This window comes from Dendrobates tinctorius, unplaced genomic scaffold, assembly GCF_039654945.1.
Source record: "Dendrobates tinctorius isolate UK_male_01 unplaced genomic scaffold, ASM3965494v1 ptg000157l, whole genome shotgun sequence".
NCBI lineage: Eukaryota > Metazoa > Chordata > Amphibia > Anura > Dendrobatidae > Dendrobates > Dendrobates tinctorius.
The window spans coordinates 13,344,602-13,365,988 of NW_027361824.1; the positions used below are offsets into that span (position 1 = coordinate 13,344,602).

The 21,387-nt window shown below is 46.8% G+C and overlaps 1 protein-coding gene across 1 annotated transcript in view; it reads left to right on the forward strand.

Annotated features, from left to right (window-relative positions):
- Positions 1-11,164: 11,164 nt before the first annotated feature.
- KLHL35 (kelch like family member 35) overlaps positions 11,165-21,387 on the forward strand; it is a 37,765-nt gene continuing 27,542 nt past the window's right edge. The window contains exon 1 of the mRNA XM_073548601.1: positions 11,165-11,509. Within this exon, the coding sequence (XP_073404702.1) occupies positions 11,328-11,509 (182 nt within the window). The 5' untranslated portion in view covers positions 11,165-11,327. The remainder of the gene's footprint in view (positions 11,510-21,387) is intronic.

The window sequence follows — 21,387 nt, forward strand, 5'->3', positions numbered from 1 at the left end:
CTGATTTCTAATATGCTGAAGAAGAGCATGGACAGCACCTCCAAAAATCATATATTGATCTAAAAATATATATAACTGAACATGAGGTTCTTAGTTTAACATTCTTATCAGACTGTATGAAGCCCACTGGCACGTCACGGCAAACCTCTTAGTGGGTCCTACCTGCCTAACGGAGTGGAGTTGTGCGCTGACCACTGCCACAGCAGCAATGCACCAGCAGGGCAGATGGCCCGGTATCTCAAGATCGCGCTGCCCCACCAGCACAAAAACACAACAACAATGGCCGCCACACAGCACCAACACCAAATGAAAGGAATCTCCCTCACCCCAACAGAGTGGAGCCATGCGCCCTGCTGGTGCATTGTTGCTGTGGCGGTAGTCGGCGTGCGGGGACCCACTAGGAGGTTCGCTGTGAAGTGGCAGTGGGCTTCATCCAGTCTGATCAGAATGTTAAACTAAGAACCTCATATTCAGTTATACAGTGGGGGAAAAAGTCTTTAGTCAGCCCCCAATTGTGCAAATTCTCCCACTTATAAAGATGAGAGCGGCCTGTAACTGGCATCATAGGTGACCACAACTATGAGAGACAAAATGAGAAAACAAATCCAGAAAATTATCTTGTCTGATTTGGGAAGATTTATTTTGCAAATTATGGTGGAAAATAAGTATTTGGTCACCTAAAACATGCAAGATTTCTGGCTCTCACAGACCTGTAACTTCTTCTTTAAGAGGCTCCTCTGTCCTCCACTCATTACCTGTAGTAATGGCTCCTGTTTGACCTTATCAGTATAAAAAGACACCTGTCCACAACCTCAAACAGTCTGACTCCAAACTCCACTATGGTGAAGACCAAAGAGCTGTCGAAGGACACCAGAAACAAAACTGTAGCCCTGCACCAGGCTGGGAAGACTGAATCTGCAATAGCCAACCAGCTTGGAGTGAAGAAATCAAGTGTGGGAGCAATAATTAGAAAATGGAAAACATACAAGACCCCTGATAATCTCCCTCCATCTGGGGCTCTACGCAAGATCTCACCCCGTGGGGTCAAAATGATCACAAGAACGGTGAGCAAAAATCCCAGAACCACGCGGGGGGACTAAATACTTTTTTTTCCCCAGTGTACATATTTTTGCCTAGCGGCATTAGATCAATGTATGATTTTTGGAGGTGCGGTTCATGCTTTGTTTTGGTGTAGAGCATGTTCTTTCCCCTTTCTTGGACCAGTACTCCTCCCATTTGGCACTGGAGACTGCAAGCAAAAGGGTCCAGCCCATTTTTGCTCTCACTGTAGAGCTTGAGGAAGGTGAATTTCGATGCTCGTTTGGTTTGGTTCTGTGTTGCAGCTATTATTGCTGTGGTTTTTGTGCTGGTGGGGTGGTGCGGACTGGAGTCATGGGGACTCGGTCTTGCAGCATGGGCGCTGTTAGGCACCAGGCTGTCCACATTACTGGTGCATTGTCATTGTGGCGGTGGCCAGTGCACAGCTTCGTTCCATTAGGGCAATAGGGACCCACTCAGAGTTGGACTGGAGCTCCTTGGGCCTACCAGAAAAAAACATTCTTGGGGCCCACTGTCTAGCTACATAGAAATAAATACAAGACCACCAATTCTGCGGTAAATGCGCTAATATCAGGGTATAATATAAGGCTTCTTCTGGCCTCTGATTGTCCGTCATCGTGTATTGCCACACATGGACCCGATGGGCCTGTATGCGGTAATACACTTCAACTGGATGTGTGTCCAAGGATGCATATCCTGTTGAAGTTTATGTGGGCATCAGCGTGCCCCTCACCCGCACAGGCCCGGTAGCAATGTAACGGTCTTCACGCCCTAGACAATAGCCCAATGTGTTAGCACCACGCCGGCTCCCTGCTCTGACAGGCAGGGTCTCCGGCTGTCAGTTCACTCACCTGTGCTGCAGTCAGCTCCTCTCTGCCTCATGCTCCACATGCTCCCAGCAGCACTTCCAGCCGGGCTTCCAGCAGTGTCCTTAGGGCAATCGCGCTCCCGCCCTCTTAAAGGGTTAGTGCGTGCACTTGCTGTTTCCTCCCCAGCCAATGGTTGTGAGACATGTATATATTGCCTCCTCTCCACGGGGGAGGTGCCTGAGCAACCTTCCTGTTATGCAGTATAAATTGTGTAAGGTTGCATACCAGTTCCTGCTGCACTCTGGTGTAAATCCTGTCTGCTGCACTCTAGGGCAAATCCTGCCTCTTGCACTCTGGTGTAAATCCTGCCTGCTGCACTCTGGTGCGAACTCTGCTGCACTCTGATGCGAACTCTGCTGCACTCTGATACAAACTCGCTGCCAGCTGTTCCCTCCAGTCTGTCCTCTGGGTCCAGCTGCTGCGCGTCCGTTGGTATGTCCTGGAGTGGCACCTGGCGTTCATTGGGAGCCAAGTCTAACCTCACCATCAGAGGCTCTAGTGAACAGTCCGGTGTTCGCTTAGTCACCCCCCTCCAGGATCTCCACGGTCCGTCGCACAGTGGTTCCACAAACCAAGTCCGTGACACAAAGCCACAAGTCATTCTACAAAAGAAAGGGTACAGGCGGAGAAAGTTACAGTTTTTTGGAACGGCAGAGTCAATAGAAAACCCTGGAGAAAATCTCCAACATAGCAGAGGTGAAGCTGTTTTGTAGGGAGGTACGGGCTAAAATTCCTCCGTCCGATGTGCAGGATGAATCAGCAATTACTGGAAATGGCAAATTCTAATATTTGTGACACCTTTGTTAGATTTGCTTCTTTTTAACTGCTTTTTAGACTTGTGTGAAAATCTGATGTAGTTTTAGGTCAAATTTATGCAGAAATTTGGAATTCCGAAGGGTTCACAAACTTTCAAACACCACTGTATATTGAATGTCAAAGGGCGCACAGAGTAACGATCCAACGGAATTTTTCTTGTTCATGATCCCAGTAAAAAAAAAAAAAAAAAAAAAAACAAGCGTCAGGTCCGAGCTCAAACAACTTTATGTGAGTTACCTGGAAGCAAAATTTATATTTTAAGATGAAAATTGCGCAACAGGAACAGAAACATTTCCTTAAGAATAAACAAGCTGCGAACCAGAGAGCGAAAATAAAAGGACCGAAAGAAACTTTACTTATTGATGAGGAAACAAATGTTGCAAAATAAGGATTACAATGTTCTGTATCAATACAAGGACACAGGATATAGGACAGGGATGCCGATAGTTTTTAGTATGTTGCTGCCACCACTAGGGGGAGATCACTCCATACAAATGTCTAGTACTGCATCCATCTGCATGCAGTGAGCTCCGCCTAGTGGCAGCTGCAGGCAGCCAGTGATCTATAGCTAAAGGGAAGCTGAGGGTTTGGAGCTCTGTATCAGAAAACTGCTGTAAAAGCAAATGATAAAACTAATCAGACTTTTTTTTTTTATCAGCTTCACAGACTAACCCATTAAAGTGCCACACTGCAGATAATACCATTAACTCTTCACTGCCCTAAACAACTAAGAATACTAGGTCTTAGCTTTTAGTCCGTTGTAGACCCCCAAGGACCTTGGATCCTGCTCCATTATAATCCTGAGAGCACAATATATATTACTTTTAACCCCTTCACCTCCCTAAACTACCAAGGAAAAGAATTTATTCAACTTCTGGAAATTTTTTCCACTTTTTTCTTGCAAGCAGTGGGAAAGCTGGAGAGACCATTTTGTCCCAGAATTGGAGAGCCCCTTCAGCCCCAGAGTTGGAAAGCCCCTTTAGCCCCAAAGTCGGAGAGTCCCTTTGACTCCAGAGTCGGAGAGTCCCTTTGACTCCAGAGTCGGAGAGTCCCTTTGACCCCAGAGTCGGAGAGTCCCTTTGACCCCAGAGTCGGAGAGTCCCTTTGACCCCAGAGTCGGAGAGCCCCTTTGACCCCAGAGTCGGATAGCCCCTTTAATCCCAGAGTCGGAGAGCCCCTTTAATCCCAGTGCTGGAGAGCCCCTTTAGCTCCCGAGTCGAAGAGCCCCTTTAGCTCCCGAGTCGGAGAGCCCCTTTGGCCCCAGAGTCGGAGAGCCCCTTTGGCCCCAGAGTCGGAGAGCCCCTTTGGCCCCAGAGTCGGAGAGCCCCTTTGGCCCCAGAGTCGGCGAGCCCCTTTGGCCCCAGAGTCGGCGAGCCCCTTTGGCCCCAGAGTCGGCGAGCCCCTTTGGCCCCAGAGTCGGCGAGCCCCTTTGGCCCCAGAGTCGGCGAGCCCCTTTGGCCCCAGAGTCGGCGAGCCCCTTTGGCCCCAGAGTCGGCGAGCCCCTTTGGCCCCAGAGTCGGAGAGCCCCTTTGACCCCAGATTCGGAGAGCCCCTTTGACCCCAGAGTCGGAGAGCCCCTTTGGCCCCAGAGTCGGCGAGCCCCTTTGGCCCCAGAGTCGGCGAGCCCCTTTGACCCCAGATTCGGAGAGCCCCTTTAGCCCCAGATTCGGAGAGCCCCTTTGACCCCAGAGTTGGAGAGCCCCTTTAGCCCCTACATAGCACTTGCAGCAGGTATCTCATGCACACACATTGCTCCGACCTCCCAGCGCGTGTTGCTATGTGTCAACCATTAGCGTAGACATCTTGGACTTGGAGACATTTTGCAGACATCGGTCCTTTCTCTCTCTGCATTAATCTTGTCTTGGATCGGAGTCTGATTTCCCACAGATGTGAGCCTCTGTCCAATTCTCTGTTCTGTAACTTCAGCTTTCGTTATTAACACATGAAACATCTATGTCACGGCCAGACATCTAGAGGAGCAAAAAAATCACACAAAACTTAAAGGGTGTGAATACTTTTGCAACCAATTATTTTTAATGTTCCAATCCTTCTACCGTTTTGCATACACAGCTCCTCTCCTATCCTGACCTATGTGTTTCTATGGTTTTAGGGGTTTTCTGACCCTTTGAGTAAACTTTTTCCCATAGATTCAGTTATCTGTAAAAAACAAACAAACCGCCCCTTACTTACTCTCCCCAGGTCCAATGCCGAGTTTCCGCTGCTGCCCTGATCAGTCTCCCCTACTGCATCAGCAGAGAGGCTGAGCTCAGTGATTGGCTGCAGCGCTGATGTGATGCAATTGCTGCAGACAAACAACAAAGTCCAGGGAAGCAGCAGAGAAACAGCGCTGGACCCAGGGAGGGCAAGAAAAGTTCATTTTTTAAAATGTATTTCTTGATTTTAGAACATAACTGATCCTATGGAAAAAAAAAGATTGTTGAAAGGGGTTAAAAATCCCTGAACCCAGAGAGACGCATAGGTCAGCATAGGGGCTGTATACACAAAATGGTAGTTGTTTTTTTTTTTTATTACGACTATGTGCAAAGTTGCTTCATTATTTCCATTTTAGGCATTGGAACATTTAAATAATTTGATGCAAAAGTGTTCATACCCTGAGCCACTTGGGCTGAGATGTGCCAGGGTTCCCTGCTTGTTCAGTGTCTGTGCAGAGCTTCCTCCGGTGATTTGCTCACTTTTACACCAGGCACAGTAAAATCCTGTTGGATAAACTGCCCCTCAGAATTATGCTGTGTGCACACGCTGTGGATTTTGCTGCGGTTCCGCAGCGGTTTTGGCCACTGCGGACCCGCAGCAGTTTTTGCTGTGGTGTACAGTACCATGATTCCCTATGGGAATCAAAAACCGCAGTGCAGACGGTGCGGAATTTTCCGCGGTTTTCAATCCGCAGAAAGAATTGACATGTCAATTCTTTCTGCGGATTCTCCTGCGGTTTGCCATCTCCTCCATTGAGGAGATGAAAAACCGCAGGGCAAAACCGCAGAGCAATCCGCAGGTAAAACCGCAGGTCTTTTGACCTGCGGTTTCACCTGCAGATTTTAGAAAATCCGCGCGGATGAATCCGCACATAATCCGCAGCGTGTGCACACAGCCTTACAGGTCAGATAGTGGGAGTCATCTATTCACAAGCTTACTGACTGTTTCCACTTACAGCCATCAAAATACAGAGCTGCTCCCACCTGAAGTTATATAATAGTGCTGGAGTATTATAAGAGAAGCCAATCTCATGGATGGAAATGTCTCAGCACTGGAGACATGTGGATCTCTCGCATCCCTTTAAAATGGCTGATAACAGAGAGCAATAGACTGAATTCAGCGGATCTGCCATAAAAGTCTTTTTAGTCTGAAATGGCTGATAACAGTGAAAACAAGAGACAGTAGTCACCTGCCATCAACTCCTTCCCATCCTGACGTCATGGCTGATAACAGGAAGCAATAGCTTGTATTATGACTGATAACAGAGAACAGAGCATCCTCACCTGTCCTAATATCAGCCTACATAAGGAGCTGAATCCAAATCCTGTCTATCCCCATCCTGATGTGGCTGAGAACAGAGAGTAATAGATTACACGCACCTGATCTCCAGCCCTATAAGGCTGATACCAGAGAGCAATGAATCGCATTCAGCCGTCCTACTGTCGCACACTTTCCTATCCTGACATGGCTGATAACAGGGAACAACAGCTGGCATTCACCCCCGCTACTGTTTGGAATGGCTGATAATAGGGAACAACATCTGGCATTCACCCTTCCTACAGTTCGGAAAGGCTAATAACAGGGAACAACAGCTGGCATTCACCCTTCCTACAGTTTGAAATGGCTGACAACAGGGAACAACAGCTGGCATTCACCCTTCCTACAGTTCAGAATGGCTGATAACGGAACAACAGTTGGCATTCACCCTTCCTACAGTTCGGAATGGCTGATAACAGAGAACAACAGCTGGCATTCACCCTTCCTACAGTTCGAAATGGCTGACAACAGGGAACAACAGCTGACATTCACCCTTCCTACAGTTCGGAATGGCTGACAACAGGGAACAACAGCTGGCATTCACCCTTCCTACAGTTCGGAATGGCTGATAACAGAGAACAACAGCTGGCATTCACCCTTCCTACAGTTCGGAATGGCTGATAACAGGGAACAACAGCTGGCATTCACCCTTCCTACAGTTTGGAATGGCTGATAACAGAGAACAACAGCTGGCATTCACCCTTCCTACAGTTCGAAATGGCTGACAACAGGGAACAACAGCTGGCATTCACCCTTCCTACAGTTCGGAATGGCTGATAACAGGGAACAACAGCTGGCATTCACCCTTCCTACAGTTCGGAATGGTTGATAACAGAGAACAACAGCTGGCATTCACCCTTCCTACAGTATGGAATGGCTGATAACAGGGAACAACAGCTGGCATTCACCCTTCCTACAGTTCGAAATGGCTGATAACAGGGAACAACAGTTGGCATTCACCCTTCCTACAATTCGAAATGGCTGACAACAGGGAACAACAGCTGGCATTCACCCTTCCTACTGTTCGGAATGGTTGATAACAGAGAACAACAGCTGGCATTCACCCTTCCTACAGTTTGGAATGGCTGATAACAGGGAACAACAGCTGGCATTCACCCTTCCTACTTTCACCCGTTTTCCAGTTCTGACACAGCTGGTATCAGGGAGCAGTACATCATTATCGTACCGTCAGTTTACTTTTCTCTGTTATCAGCCGGAGAGATTGACATTGGGCAGTTGAATGCGCTGCTTTCCTATCTTCACGTTTGCTGTGAAGCAGAATACAATCTATTGTTGTAGTGTCGGCGTGTGCTTTATATAGAGGGAAAAAATATATCTATCAAAAAATATATGTTAATTTTGTATATTGTGTTGTATTTAGATTTGTTGTAGTGTGAATGTGGTGATAGGGGGTGACTGAAAGGTAAGGCAGTGGGACCAGTAGGAAAGGAAGTAGGACCAGTAGGTAAGGAAGTAGGGCCAGTAGGTAAGGCAGAGGGACCAGTAGGTAAGGAAGTATGGCCAGTAGGAAAGGCAGTGGGGCCAGTAGGAAAGGCAGTGGGGCCAGTAGGTAAGGAAGTAGGGCCAGTAGGTAAGGCAGAGGGACCAGTAGGTAAGGAAGTAGGGCCAGTAGGTAAGGAAGTGGGACCAGTGGGTAAGGCAGTGGGACCAGTGGATAAGGCAGAGGGACCAGTGGATAAGGCAGAGGGACCAGTAGGTATGGCAGTGGGACCAGTGGGTAAGGCAGTGAGACTAGTATGTAAGGTAGAGCGACCATTTGGTATGGCATTGGGACCTGTGGGTAAGGCAGTGGGAACTGTGGGTAAGGCATTGGGACCAGTAGGTATGGCAGTGGGACCTGTGGGTAAGGCAGTGGGATCAGTGGGTAAGGCTTTGGGACCAGTAGGTATGGCAGAGGGACCAGTGGGTAAGGCAGTGGGACCGGTAGGAAAGGCAGTGGGACCAGTGAGTAAGGCAGTGAGACCAGTAGGTAAGACAGAGGGACCATTCAGTAAGGCAGTGGGACCTATCGGTAAGGCAGAGGGACCAGTAGGTTTTGTTCTGTTTGCGGTGTGTAATATTTGGGTTTAGTGTAATGTGTTTATATTGTATATAGGACAGTGTGAATGTAGTTGGGGTTGTATATAACACTATGAATGAAGCTGGGCCGGGGGGGGGGGGTCTTACATTATTTTATACTATTTATTATTTTAGGGGGTTATTTGTGTATTTATGGTTATTTTGTTTCTTCCCTTTTTAGTTTTATTTTCTTTATTATTTTGTTTCTTTAATTTTATTCTCATTTTTCTTTTTACCCGTTTTGTAGGTCGAGAACTTTCCTCCATTTTGTTTCCATTTCTGGTTTATTGATTTGTGATTTGTGTCTGATTTTATGTCGTCTGATTGGAGCTTTGCTCTTGTTTTGTTCCGCTGTCTCTGATCCTGTAGTGTTTGATATCGCAGGTGTCTCATGTGATCTACTACTATATAATCAGAAAGACCTACAATCTCTTCCTTCCTGTCTTCAGTTTGCTGTCCATTAAAATACAGTCTATTGTTCTCAGTTATCAGCCCTTTCAGCCTGGAGAGAGGTTCCTGGTAGGAGACAATGTGTTCTATTGTTTTCTGTTCTCCCTTATTCCAGGCTGATGGGAAGTTTACTATAGGACACGTGAATGCCGTCTGTTATTCTCTGTTATCAGCCGCTCCAAACTGGAGAGAGAGATATTGACTGTATGACAGTCATCAGCTAATCCTAACTGGACAAAAACTGAATGTACACACGGGGTCAAAATTGTTGGCGCCCCTCGTTTAATGACAGAAAAGCCCACAATGGTGACAGAAATAACTTGAATCTGACAAAAGTAATAATAAATAAAAAAATCTATGAAAATGAACAAATGACAGTCAGACATTGCTTTTCAGCCATGCTTCCATAGAATTAAAAAAAAAAATAAAGCTCATGAAATCGGCCCGGACAGAAATGATGGTTCCCCTGAAAATAATGTGACAAAAGGGACATGAGAAATCGCGGTGTGTCCACTAATCATCACAGGTGTCTACAATCCTGGAATCAGTGAGTGGCCTGTATAGAGGCTACAGAAACTCACTACTCACTGTGCTGTGTGGTGACATGCTGTGTATCACACTCAGCATGGACGAGACGAAAGCGAAGGAAAGAGTTGTCTCAGGAGATTAGAAAGAAAATTATAGACAAACATGTTACAGGTAAAAGTTATAAGACCATCTCCAAGCAGCTCGATGTTCCTGTGACTACAGCTGCACATATTACTCAGAGATGTAAGCTCCATGGGACTGTAGCCGACCTCCCTGGACGTGGCCGCAGGAGGAACATTGATGACAAATCAAAGAGACGGATAATACGAATGGTAACAAAAGAGCCCAGAAAAACTTCTAAACAGATTAAAGGTGAACTTCAAGCTCAAGGAACATCAGTGTCAGATCGCACCATCCGTCATTGTATGAGCCAAAGTGGACTTCATGGGAGACGTCCAAGGAGAACACCATTGTGGAAAAAAAAATCATAAGAAAACCAGACTGGAATTTGCCAAACTACATGTTGACAAGCCACAAAGCTTCTGGGAGAATGTCCTATCCTATCGACAGATGAGACAAAAGTGGAACTTTTTCGCAAGGCACATCAGCTCTATGTTCACAGACAGAAAAATGAAGCATTGCAAGAAAAGAACACTGTCCCTACTGTGAAACATGGAGGAGGCTTTGTTATGTTCCGGGGCTGCTTTGCTGCATCTGGCACAGGGTGTCTAGAATCTGTGCAGGATACAATGAAATCTCAAGACTATCAAGGGATTCTAGAGAGAAATGTGCTGCCCAGTGTCAGAAAGCTTGGTCTCAGTCGCAGGTCATGAATCTTGCAACAGGATAATGACCCAAAACTCACAGCTAAAAACACCCAAGAATGGCTAAGAGGAAAACATTGGACTATTCTGAAGTGGCCTTCTATGATCCCTGACCTAAATCCTATTGAGCATCTTTGGAAAGAGCTGAAACATGCCGTCTGGAAAAGGCGACCCTCACACACGAGACAACTGGAGCAGTTTGCTCTTGAGGAGTGGCCAAAATACCTGTCGAGAGGAGCAGAAGTCTCATTGACAGTTACAGGAATCGTCTGATTGCAGTGATTGCCTCAAAAGGTTGTGCAACAAAATATTAAGTTATGGGAACCATCATTTCTGTCCAGGCCAATTTCATGCGTTTAAAAAAAAAACAAAAACTACCATGGCTCGAGTGAAATTTTCGCACATTGCTCGTCGGGGCGCAGGTAATTTCAGAAAAAGCAAGCTGGTCAAATGTAAATGTATTTCATGAGCCGATGAACACAGACCGGTATTTATATATGTAGACTGGTAATACAATAAATTGGTTTGATAGGTAGAGGCCAATAAATGTCTTCCGGTTCAGGCGCCACCTGCAGGTCACTGTGTCTTTCTGCAGGTTTATGAAAATGAATGTTTGAACTGTATTTAGTGATAGAATCGTGGATGTGCGGTTTGTTTGGCTCTTTTCTTTCTGAAGGGGGCAAGTTTACATTTCAAATGTTGTATCGTGTGTGTGTGCAGTATGAACGGGGATACAAAGGAATCACCGAAAAACAGTGTTTAGAAATAATAGAATAAATTCTGTGGAATCATGGCTGAAAAGCAATGTCTGACTGTCAGTTGTTCATCTTCATAGCTTTTTGATTATTACTTGTTATTTCTGTGACTATTGTGGGTTTTTCTATCATTAAACGAGGAGGGGCGCCAACAATTTTGACCTCGTGTGTTCTCTGTTATCAGCTCCATCGGGAGGTGACAGATTTTTGCTTTCTGTTGTTCTCTGTCATCGCTGCATTCACCCGACCTCCTGTCCAGTTTGGAATGGCTGATAACAGAGAACAACAGACGGCATTCACTCGTCCTAGGCTGATAACAGGGAGAACAAGATTGCAGGCCTAGGAATAAGACTAATACGCCTTGCATTGTCCAGCACTGTCCGGTGTGATCGCTGCACAGCGCCCCCCGCAGGGTGATGGAACCCCCGTCCTTTGTATGGAGCAGTCTCCGCCCCCTCCGCTCACAGCTGGGACCCTGCAGAGCATCGCACCCGGCACCGGAGGGACCGGCTGCAGACACCGCTCCGTGCACAGAGCAGCAACACCAGGAGGAGGCAGCAGGGACCGTGCCCCGAGCCCCCCAGGACGCCCCCCACAGGTAGCACCATTGTGTCTGCAGAAGGAGCGGATGGCTGTGACTTCATAACAACAGGCACAGCCTCATATTACACCTGTGTGTACAGCTGTAGATCTGTCTGTATATATGTGTATACACCAGAGAGGAGCCACAGAGCCTACAGCCAGCATCATGCGAGGACAAGGAGGAGAAGGAGTCCAGCACTATCCTCCCCTGTGTGATACTGACTGCTGAGCCGTGTATCTAATCCTCTCCTGTATGATACTGTCTGCTGAGCTGTGTATCTAATCTTATCCTGTGTGATACTGACTGCTGAGCTGTGTATCTAATCCTCTCCTGTGTGATACTGACTGCTGAGCTGTGTATCTAATCTTATCCTGTGTGATACTGACTGCTGAGCTGTGTATCTAATCCTCCCCTGTGTGATACTGACTGCTGAGCCGTGTATCTAATCCTCTCCTGTATGATACTGTCTGCTGAGCTGTGTATCTAATCTTATCCTGTGTGATACTGACTGCTGAGCTGTGTATCTAATCCTCCCCTGTGTGATACTGACTGCTGAGCTGTGTATCTAATCTTATCCTGTGTGATACTGACTGCTGAGCTGTGTATCTAATCTTATCCTGTGTGATACTGCCTGCTGAGCCGTGTATCTAATCCCATCCTGTGTGATACTGACTGCTGAGCCGTGTATCTAATCCTCTCCTGTGTGATACTGCCTGCTGAGCCGTGTATCTAATCCCATCCTGTGTGATACTGACTGCTGAGCCGTGTATCTAATCCTCTCCTGTGTGATACTGCCTGCTGAGCCGTGTATCTAATCCTCCCCTGTGTGATACTGCCTGCTGAGCCGTGTATCTAATCCTCTCCTGTGTGATACTGACTGCTGAGCCGTGTATCTAATCCCATCCTGTGTGATACTGACTGCTGAGCCGTGTATCTAATCCCATCCTGTGTGATACTGACTGCTGAGCCGTGTATCTAATCCCATCCTGTGTGATACTGACTGCTGAGCCGTGTATCTAATCCCATCCTGTGTGATACTGACTGCTGAGCCGTGTATCTAATCCCATCCTGTGTGATACTGACTGCTGAGCCGTGTATCTAATCCCATCCTGTGTGATACTGACTGCTGAGCCGTGTATCTAATCCTCTCCTGTGTGATACTGACTGCTGAGCCGTGTATCTAATCCCATCCTGTGTGATACTGACTGCTGAGCCGTGTATCTAATCCTCTCCTGTGTCATACTGCCTGCTGAGCCGTGTATCTAATCCTCCCCTGTGTGATACTGACTGCTGAGCCGTGTATCTAATCCTATCCTGCGTGATACTGACTGCTGAGCCGTGTATCTAATCCTATCCTGCGTAATACTGACTGCTGAGCCGTGTATCTAATCCTATCCTGTGTGATACTGCCTGCTGAGCTGTGTATCTAGTCCTATCCTGTGTGATACTGCCTGCTGAGCCGTGTATCTAATCCTCTCCTGTGTGATACTGCCTGCTGAGCCGTGTATCTAGTCCTATCCTGTGTGATACTGACTGCTGAGCCGTGTATCTAATCCTCTCCTGTGTGATACTGACTGCTGAGCCGTGTATCTAATCCCATCCTGTGTGATACTGACTGCTGAGCGGTGTATCTAATCCTCTCCTGTGTGATACTGCCTGCTGAGCCGTGTATCTAATCCTCCCCATGTGTGATACTGCCTGCTGAGCCGTGTATCTAATCCTCTCCTGTGTGATACTGACTGCTGAGCCGTGTATCTAATCCCATCCTGTGTGATACTGACTGCTGAGCCGTGTATCTAATCCCATCCTGTGTGATACTGACTGCTGAGCCGTGTATCTAATCCTCTCCTGTGTGATACTGCCTGCTGAGCCGTGTATCTAATCCTCTCCTGTGTGATACTGCCTGCTGAGCCGTGTATCTAATCCTCCCCTGTGTGATACTGACTGCTGAGCCGTGTATCTAATCCTCTCCTGTGTGATACTGACTGCTGAGCCGTGTATCTAATCCCATCCTGTGTGATACTGACTGCTGAGCCGTGTATCTAATCCTCTCCTGTGTGATACTGCCTGCTGAGCCGTGTATCTAATCCTCCCCTGTGTGATACTGACTGCTGAGCCGTGTATCTAATCCTATCCTGCGTGATACTGACTGCTGAGCCGTGTATCTAATCCTATCTTGTGGGATACTGTCTGCCGAGCCGTGTATCTAATCCTATCCTGTGTGATACTGTCTGCTGAGCCGTGTATCTAATCCTCTCCTGTGTGATACTGTCTGCTGAGCTGTGTATCTAATCCTGTCCTGTGTGATACTGACTGCTGAGCCGTGTATCTAATCCTATCCTGTGTGATACTGACTGCTGAGCCGTGTATCTAATCCTATCCTGTGTGATACTGACTGCTGAGCCGTGTATCTAATCCTATCCTGTGTGATACTGACTGCTGAGCCATGTATCTAATCCTATCCTGTGTGATGACTGCTGAGCCGTGTATCTAATCCTATCCTGTGTGATACTGACTGCTGAGCCGTGTATCTAATCCTATCCTGTGTGATACTGTCTGCTGAGCCGTGTATCTAATCCTATCTTGTGGGATACTGTCTGCCGAGCCGTGTATCTAATCCTATCCTGTGTGATACTGTCTGCTGAGCCGTGTATCTAATCCTCTCCTGTGTGATACTGTCTGCTGAGCTGTGTATCTAATCCTGTCCTGTGTGATACTGACTGCTGAGCCGTGTATCTAATCCTATCCTGTGTGATACTGACTGCTGAGCCGTGTATCTAATCCTATCCTGTGTGATACTGACTGCTGAGCCGTGTATCTAATCCTATCCCGTGTGATACTGACTGCTGAGCCGTGTATCTAATCCTATCCTGTGTGATACTGACTGCTGAGCCTTGTATCTAATCCTCTCCTGTGTGATACTGACTGCTGAGCCGTGTATCTAATCCTATCCTGTGTGATAATGACTGCTGAGCCGTGTATCTAATCCTATCCTGTGTGATACTGACTGCTGAGCCGTGTATCTAATCCTATCCAGTGTGATGACTTCTGAGCCGTGTATCTAATCCTATCCTGTGTGATACTGACTGCTGAGCCGTGTATCTAATCCTCTCCTGTGTGATACTGACTGCTGAGCCGTGTATCTAATCCTATCCTGTGTGATACTGACTGCTGAGCCGTGTATCTAATCCTATCCTGTGTGATACTGACTGCTGAGCCGTGTATCTAATCCTATCCTGTGTGATGACTGCTGAGCCGTGTATCTAATCCTATCCTGTGTGATACTGACTGCTGAGCCGTGTATCTAATCCTATCCTGTGTGATACTGACTGCTGAGCCGTGTATCTAATCCTATCCTGTGTGATAATGACTGCTGAGCCGTGTATCTAATCCTATCCTGTGTGATACTGTCTGCCTAGCCGTGTATCTAATCCTCTCCTGTGTGATACTGTGTGCTGAGCCGTGTATCTAATCCTCTGCTGTGTGATACTGTGTGCTGAGCCGTGTATCTAATCCTCTCCTGTGTGATACTGACTGCTGAGCCGTGTATCTAATCCTATCCTGTGTGATACTGACTGCTGAGCCGTGTATCTAATCCTATCCTGTGTGATACTGTCTGCCGAGCTGTGTATCTAATCCTCTCCTGTGTGATACTGTGTGCTGAGCTGTGTATCTAATCCTCTGCTGTGTGATACTGTGTGCTGAGCCGTGTATCTAATCCTATCCTGTGTGATACTGACTGCTGAGCCGTGTATCTAATCCTATCCTGTGTGATACTGACTGCTGAGCTGTGTATCTAATCCTATCCTGTGTGATACTGACTGCTGAGCCATGTATCTAATCCTATCCTGTGTGATACTGACTGCTGAGCCGTGTATCTAATCCTCTCCTGTGTGATACTGACTGCTGAGCCGTGTATCTAATCCTCTCCTGTGTGATACTGACTGCTGAGCCGTGTATCTAATCCTATCCTGTGTGATACTGACTGCTGAGCCGTGTATCTAATCCTCTCCTGTCCCCATATACAGCTCTGCGGTTGCTCTGTATATAGTCCGCTGCTCGCCGTGTCCTTGTTGTATACTGTCACATATAAGCAGGGCTCAGTTGTCGCCTGTGGAAACAGTCAGCATGCCTGTAGTAAAGCTCGGCTCTGCTGCATCACTGTGTAGAGCTGACTTTGTTGTGTATGCCGCCACGTATACTCATGTTGGGGCTTCGCCGATGTTGACAGAACTGTTTCCCTTTTTCTGCAGCGGAGACGACGCAACGTCTCGTTACATAATCTAAGCTTCCCCCCCATGGCCGAGTTCCCACCAGTGTCTAAAACCACATGTGTACGGGAGGACGTGGCGTGTGACAGGTCACATCTGTGGATCCTTGTGATCTACACGCCCTGAAGATGACAACCTCCACGCTGCAGCCTATGATGGCGCCACAATAAAGCTGACACATGGAAATCCATTCTTAAAGGGATATTCCAGTCCAAAGCCGCACATCTTTTCCTCCCCTTTTTCCAAGAGTCATAACTTGTTTTTTCTTTATCAGTCTGAATTCTTGATTCTTCTCGGACCGAGTCGTCATTTTAAGGGCGCCATTAACTTTACCATACAATGTACTGGAAAATGGGGGAAAAGATCCCAGTGTGGGGAAAGGGTTTTCTGTTGGCCATTAGGAGCCCCGCTACTCCACTCGTTCTCTCTGAGGCTGCCGAGAGAGCTGATTACAGAGATCACTCCATGACATTCCTTTTAAATCCTTTTATTCCATCTATTTGACTCTAATATAAAAATCAATGAATAAGGGAAAACAAAATAAATGCGAAAAAAATAAAAATAAAATTGTATAACGTCCGTAAAAAGAAAGTCCTGAAACAAAAACCCCTTTAAAAAAAAAAAAATGGGTCAACAATACATCCCAACCAGAAAATCCATGAAAAGCACAAATAAAAATGATATAGAAATAAGTAAATGTGATCCAACATGAGATAAAAAGAAATGCAATGAAACTATGGTATGTAAAAAAAAAAAGAAACATATTTAAAAAATAAATAAATGATAATAATATAAATGAATTAGGATTAACATAAATACTAACAAAAAAAAAGTCACGCTGTTTATAGTGAATTGAAGCCCATAAAAACTATGGTTTCCGTTAGACCAGTTGCTTAGCAAAAAAAAAAGTGAAAGAGAGAAAAAGTTTGGTACAAGGGGTATTTCTGCAAAAGGTTTAAACTTTTTGCTCTGTCACTTTTGTAAAGAAATAATAGGGTGGGTCGTCGATATCTGATCGGTGGGGGCCGACGCTCGGCCGCTTTTGTGATGGTCTCTACAACTCCGCCACTCCGTATTTATCAAACAAACCTAATAATAAATTGGCTGCAAAATACGCCAATGTTAGAAAAGAACATTTGGTGAACGCCATAAAGAGGGAAAAATAAATGAAACCCCAGAATTGCCATTTTTCGGTCACCGAACCTCTATTAAAAAAAAATCTAATGACAAGCGATAAAAATGTCGTATCGACCCCAAAGTATTATCCATAAAGATACGAAGGTCGCCGCGCAAAAAAAATGATTTTCAGGACATTATATGGCAGTGTGAATGGCGTCATTCGAAACTAGAACTTGTCCTGCTAAAAAGAAGCCTCCTACTTCTATCTTGATGGAAAAATTAAAAAGTTTTCGGCTTGTGGAACAAACGGAGGAAAAAGAAACAATGAAAGCGCAAAAAACGATGGTCATTTAGGGGTTAATGAAAAATGAATAAATAATAATAACAAAAAAACTAAAAACAGACTCCGAGACTTGGAGGAATCGGAAACAAAAATAATAAAAATCTATTTAAGGCCGGTTTCACATTTGCGCTTCAGGGCGCAGCGACGGCCTGCGCACGGCCCGCTAAGCCCCGCACCTGCCGCGCCTCCGCCGGTAGCTCCGCCTCCGGGCGCATGACGCTGCATGTGTCATGCGTCCCCTATCTTTATAACTGAGGACGCAGGCCGTGCGCAGTATACGTTTTGGCGTCCTTTTCACGGTGCGCCGAGCGCAACCAAATTGCAACAGGTTGCGTTTGGCGCTGGTCGGCGCACCGTCAAAAGGACGCAGGCGCTGCCAAAACGCATACTGCGCACGGCCTGCGTCCTCAGTGATAAAGATAGGGGACACATGACACATGCAGCGTCATGCGCCCGGAGGCGGAGCTACCGGCGGAGGCGTGGCAGGGGGCGGGGCTTAGCGGCAGCCGTGCGCAGGCCGTCGCTGCGCCCTGAAGCGCAAATGTGAAACCGGCCTAAGGGGGCATCTGAGGAAGCAAACCCCCAAATCTAGACCACCAGGAAATGTAAAACTAACACTTTCATTGCCTTCATCTTAGTCCTCAGGCATGAAAACCAACTAATAAATACCCATGTAAAATAACAGGAGCGAGTCATGTACTCCGTATTTGGCACCATTTACGTCACTTTTCCTAAATCTCCTTCGTTATTATTATTTATCCCGTCCCACCCATGCAGGTGAGGTGCCGATATGCTACAGTCGCAGCTGGGTGCCTACTAAAGGCCCTGTGGCCGCCATCTTGGGACTCCTATATAAGGTCCAGATTACAGGTGGACTACACAGGTGAATCCTTCAGAAATTGCTCAGATATTGGAGCAATCACAGAACCATCAAAAGTTTTGCTTAAAATAGTCAACAGGATCGCAAAAAAACGAGGTGACAAAAGAGACTCAGATACAAGAAGAATCAGACGTGAAGCGACCAGCAGCCATTATCCTCCTGCTGGTGATTAGAAGACTTTCTTCCAGCAGTGGAGCAGGAAAAAGTCTGTACAGTAGCTTTCCAAAAAATCTGGATTGTTCTACAGGACAAGTATCATGATCCAGGCAGGGGTTTATTTCTTGTTATTCTCTCCCCAGTCTGGTCATGCTGGGGTTAACCTTCCCTGCCTCATTTTGGGTTCTGTGGGGCTATTTCAGTCTGCTGTGGCCTACAGACCAACGTCAGTGATAGCTCATGCTTCCAGGCTAGAGCAGCTGACCCCTTGATACTGTGTTTTGTCCTCTGCCCGTTTACTCTGTTCCCACGACTTCCCTTTTCTTGCCACCCCACTTGTCTTCGTGTTCGCTCTCTGTGCTTGGACCTCTTGGTATGTGACCCGGCTTGTCTTCTGACCTGTTTGACTGTCTCTCGTCTCTGTTGTCTCTGCTCCCGTCTGGCTCTGACTTTTGGCTTGTATTTGACCACTTGTATTGTTGTGACCTCTGGTACCTCTGCTCCTGACTGTTTCTGACTCGGCTCGCCTGACCACTCTTTCGCCTGGTGGCGTCTGTGCTGCTGCTCAGTGTTGCTACGCTGTGTGTGCGCAACCTCTCTTCCCTCATCAGCACCCCATGGTGGAGGTTGTGCTATACTGCACTGCAGCAGCATTACATTATCACGGACCCATACTTTAAAGAGGATTTTGCATTTTTTTTCCTCTGGTCATGGATCCGCTTTGTAACCGGGCGGATCAGGTGTCCAGTTTGACACAGATGATGCAGGGTATATCGGTGGAATGTCGGGCCCTAGCCACATCCTATACTCACTTACAAAAAAAGCTGACGGAGACTGTTAGGACTGTGCAGGGAACCAGCCCTCATGCTGTTAGTCGACTTGGTGTTTCAGTAGATGTTGCTTTGCACTTTCCCGAACCCTCTGTTAAGCTTCCTGACACCTTTTCTGGCGAGAAAGATAAATTTTGTACGTTCAGGGAGAGTTGTAAATTATTGTTTTCTCTTAGACCTCGATCCTCTGGGAATGAGACTCAGCGGGTGGGGATTACTATCTCCTTACTCAGGGAGGGTCCCCAATCTTGGGCTTTCTCGCTGCCCCCCTCTGCCCCTGAACAGATGTCGGTCGATAGGTTCATTGAGGCCCTTGGACTTATCTATGACGAACCGGACTGTGTCAGGTTGGCAGGGGACACTATCATGGGTCTGGTTCAGGGAAAGCACTCAGCCGAGTGGTACAGCTCCGAGTTCGGTTGATGGTCCACTGAGTTGTCCTGGGATGACTCTGTGCTGAGACGTCGGATCACCTGAAGAACGCTCTGGCTCTCCATCCACCACCCAGCGCATTGGAGGAGGCTATGACTCAGGCTATCCGTACGGATCGGAGGCTGCGGGAGAGAGGTGTTACACAGCGAGAGGTTCCATTACTCCCTGCTAATCCTGTTGTTTTGCCACCGTCTGAACCTATGGAGGTAGGGGCCACCAACCTTAAGGAGAAGGAGAAGAGATGGCGACGTGAAGGAAAGCTGTGTTTTTACTGCGGAGATTCCAGACTTTGGAAAAAGGACTGCCCATCCTGCCCACCAACTAACAAGCGGCTGAGTCTGGGTGATTGTCGAAGAGGTCATCCAGACTCTCGGGTACCTTTTTCCTCATTTTCAAAGATAATTTTGGAAGTGGAACTTTATTGTGAGAATTGCTTCACACCCACTTCTGCTTTTGTGGACTGCGGGTCGTCTATGAACTTTATTGACTCTAACTTGGTGACCAAGTGTAAGTTAGGGACAGTTAGGCTGGAGTCTCCTATTCATGTTGTTGCCATTGACAAAACACCACTGGCTAAGAATGTCATCAAATTTGTTTCAGAGGGGTTTCTCCTTAAAGTGGGTTCCTTGCACCAGGAACGTATTTCATGTTTTGTTCTAGACAATCTGCCTGCGGGACTGGTGTTGGGGTTCTCCTAGTTACAGTTACATAATCCTGTGATAAACGGGGAATCTAGGGAGATTGTTAAATGGGGTCCTAATTGTAGTAGAAATTGCCTTACTACTGTACTTGTGTCATCTGTCAGTCTGGAGGGTATTCCTGAGTACCTGAAGGACTTTGAGGATGTGTTCTCTGAAAAGGAAGCTGAGGTTCTACCACCACACTGCCCATTCGATTATGCTGTTGATCTTGTTCCTGGTGCCAAATTGCCCAAAGCCCGTCTGTACAATCTATCCGTCTCTGAGCAGGCTGCTTTGAATGAAGTAGTTTATCTCTCATAGCCTTTGTAAAGGGCACATTCGGCCAGCTGTTTCTTCCGTGGCGGCAGGGTTCTTTTTTGTTAAGAAACAGGATGGTGGTTTACCCCATGCCTTGATTTTCGAGAATTGAATAAAATCACTGTAAGGAACACTTATGCCCTCCCACTTATACCTGATTTGTACAATCAATTGTCGGGGGCCAGGTGGTTCACTAAGTTGGACCTCAGGGGAGTGTATAATCTCATCCGTATGCGGGAGGGGGGTGAATAGAAAACTGCATTTCTCACCTCTGAGGGTCTGTTTGAGAATTTAGTTATGCCCTTTGGCCTGACTAATGCGCCAGCGGTATCCTAGAATTTCATTAATTTTGTTTTCTCAGATTTTATTGGGCTTCATGGTAGTTTATCTGGAAGATATCCTCATATATTATTCTGATAAAAAGAGTCACATGGGCCACCTCCCTGCGGTTCTCCAGAGGCTCAGGGAGAACTCACTATTTGCTAAACCAGAGAATTGTTCATTTTTTGTTCGAGACTTGTCCATTCTAGGGGTCATTTTTGTCTGCTGAGGGGTTTCGTATGGACCCTAGGAAGGTACAGGCTATTGTGGATTGGGTGCAACCCAAAGATCTCAAGGGTCTTCAGCGATTTCTGGGTTTCGCTAATTACTATAGAAAATTCATCAATAGGTTTTCTCAGGTGGTCAAACACCTCACTGATTTAACTCATAAGGGGGCTGATCTCAAAAACTGGTCAGCTCCAGCGGTGGCGGCATTTTCTTCTTTAAAAAACTGTTTCATGTTTCACCCCTGTGCTGGTTCAACCTGATTTGTCTAAACCATTTATCGTGGAGGTGGACGCTTCAGAGGTGGGAGTGGGGGTG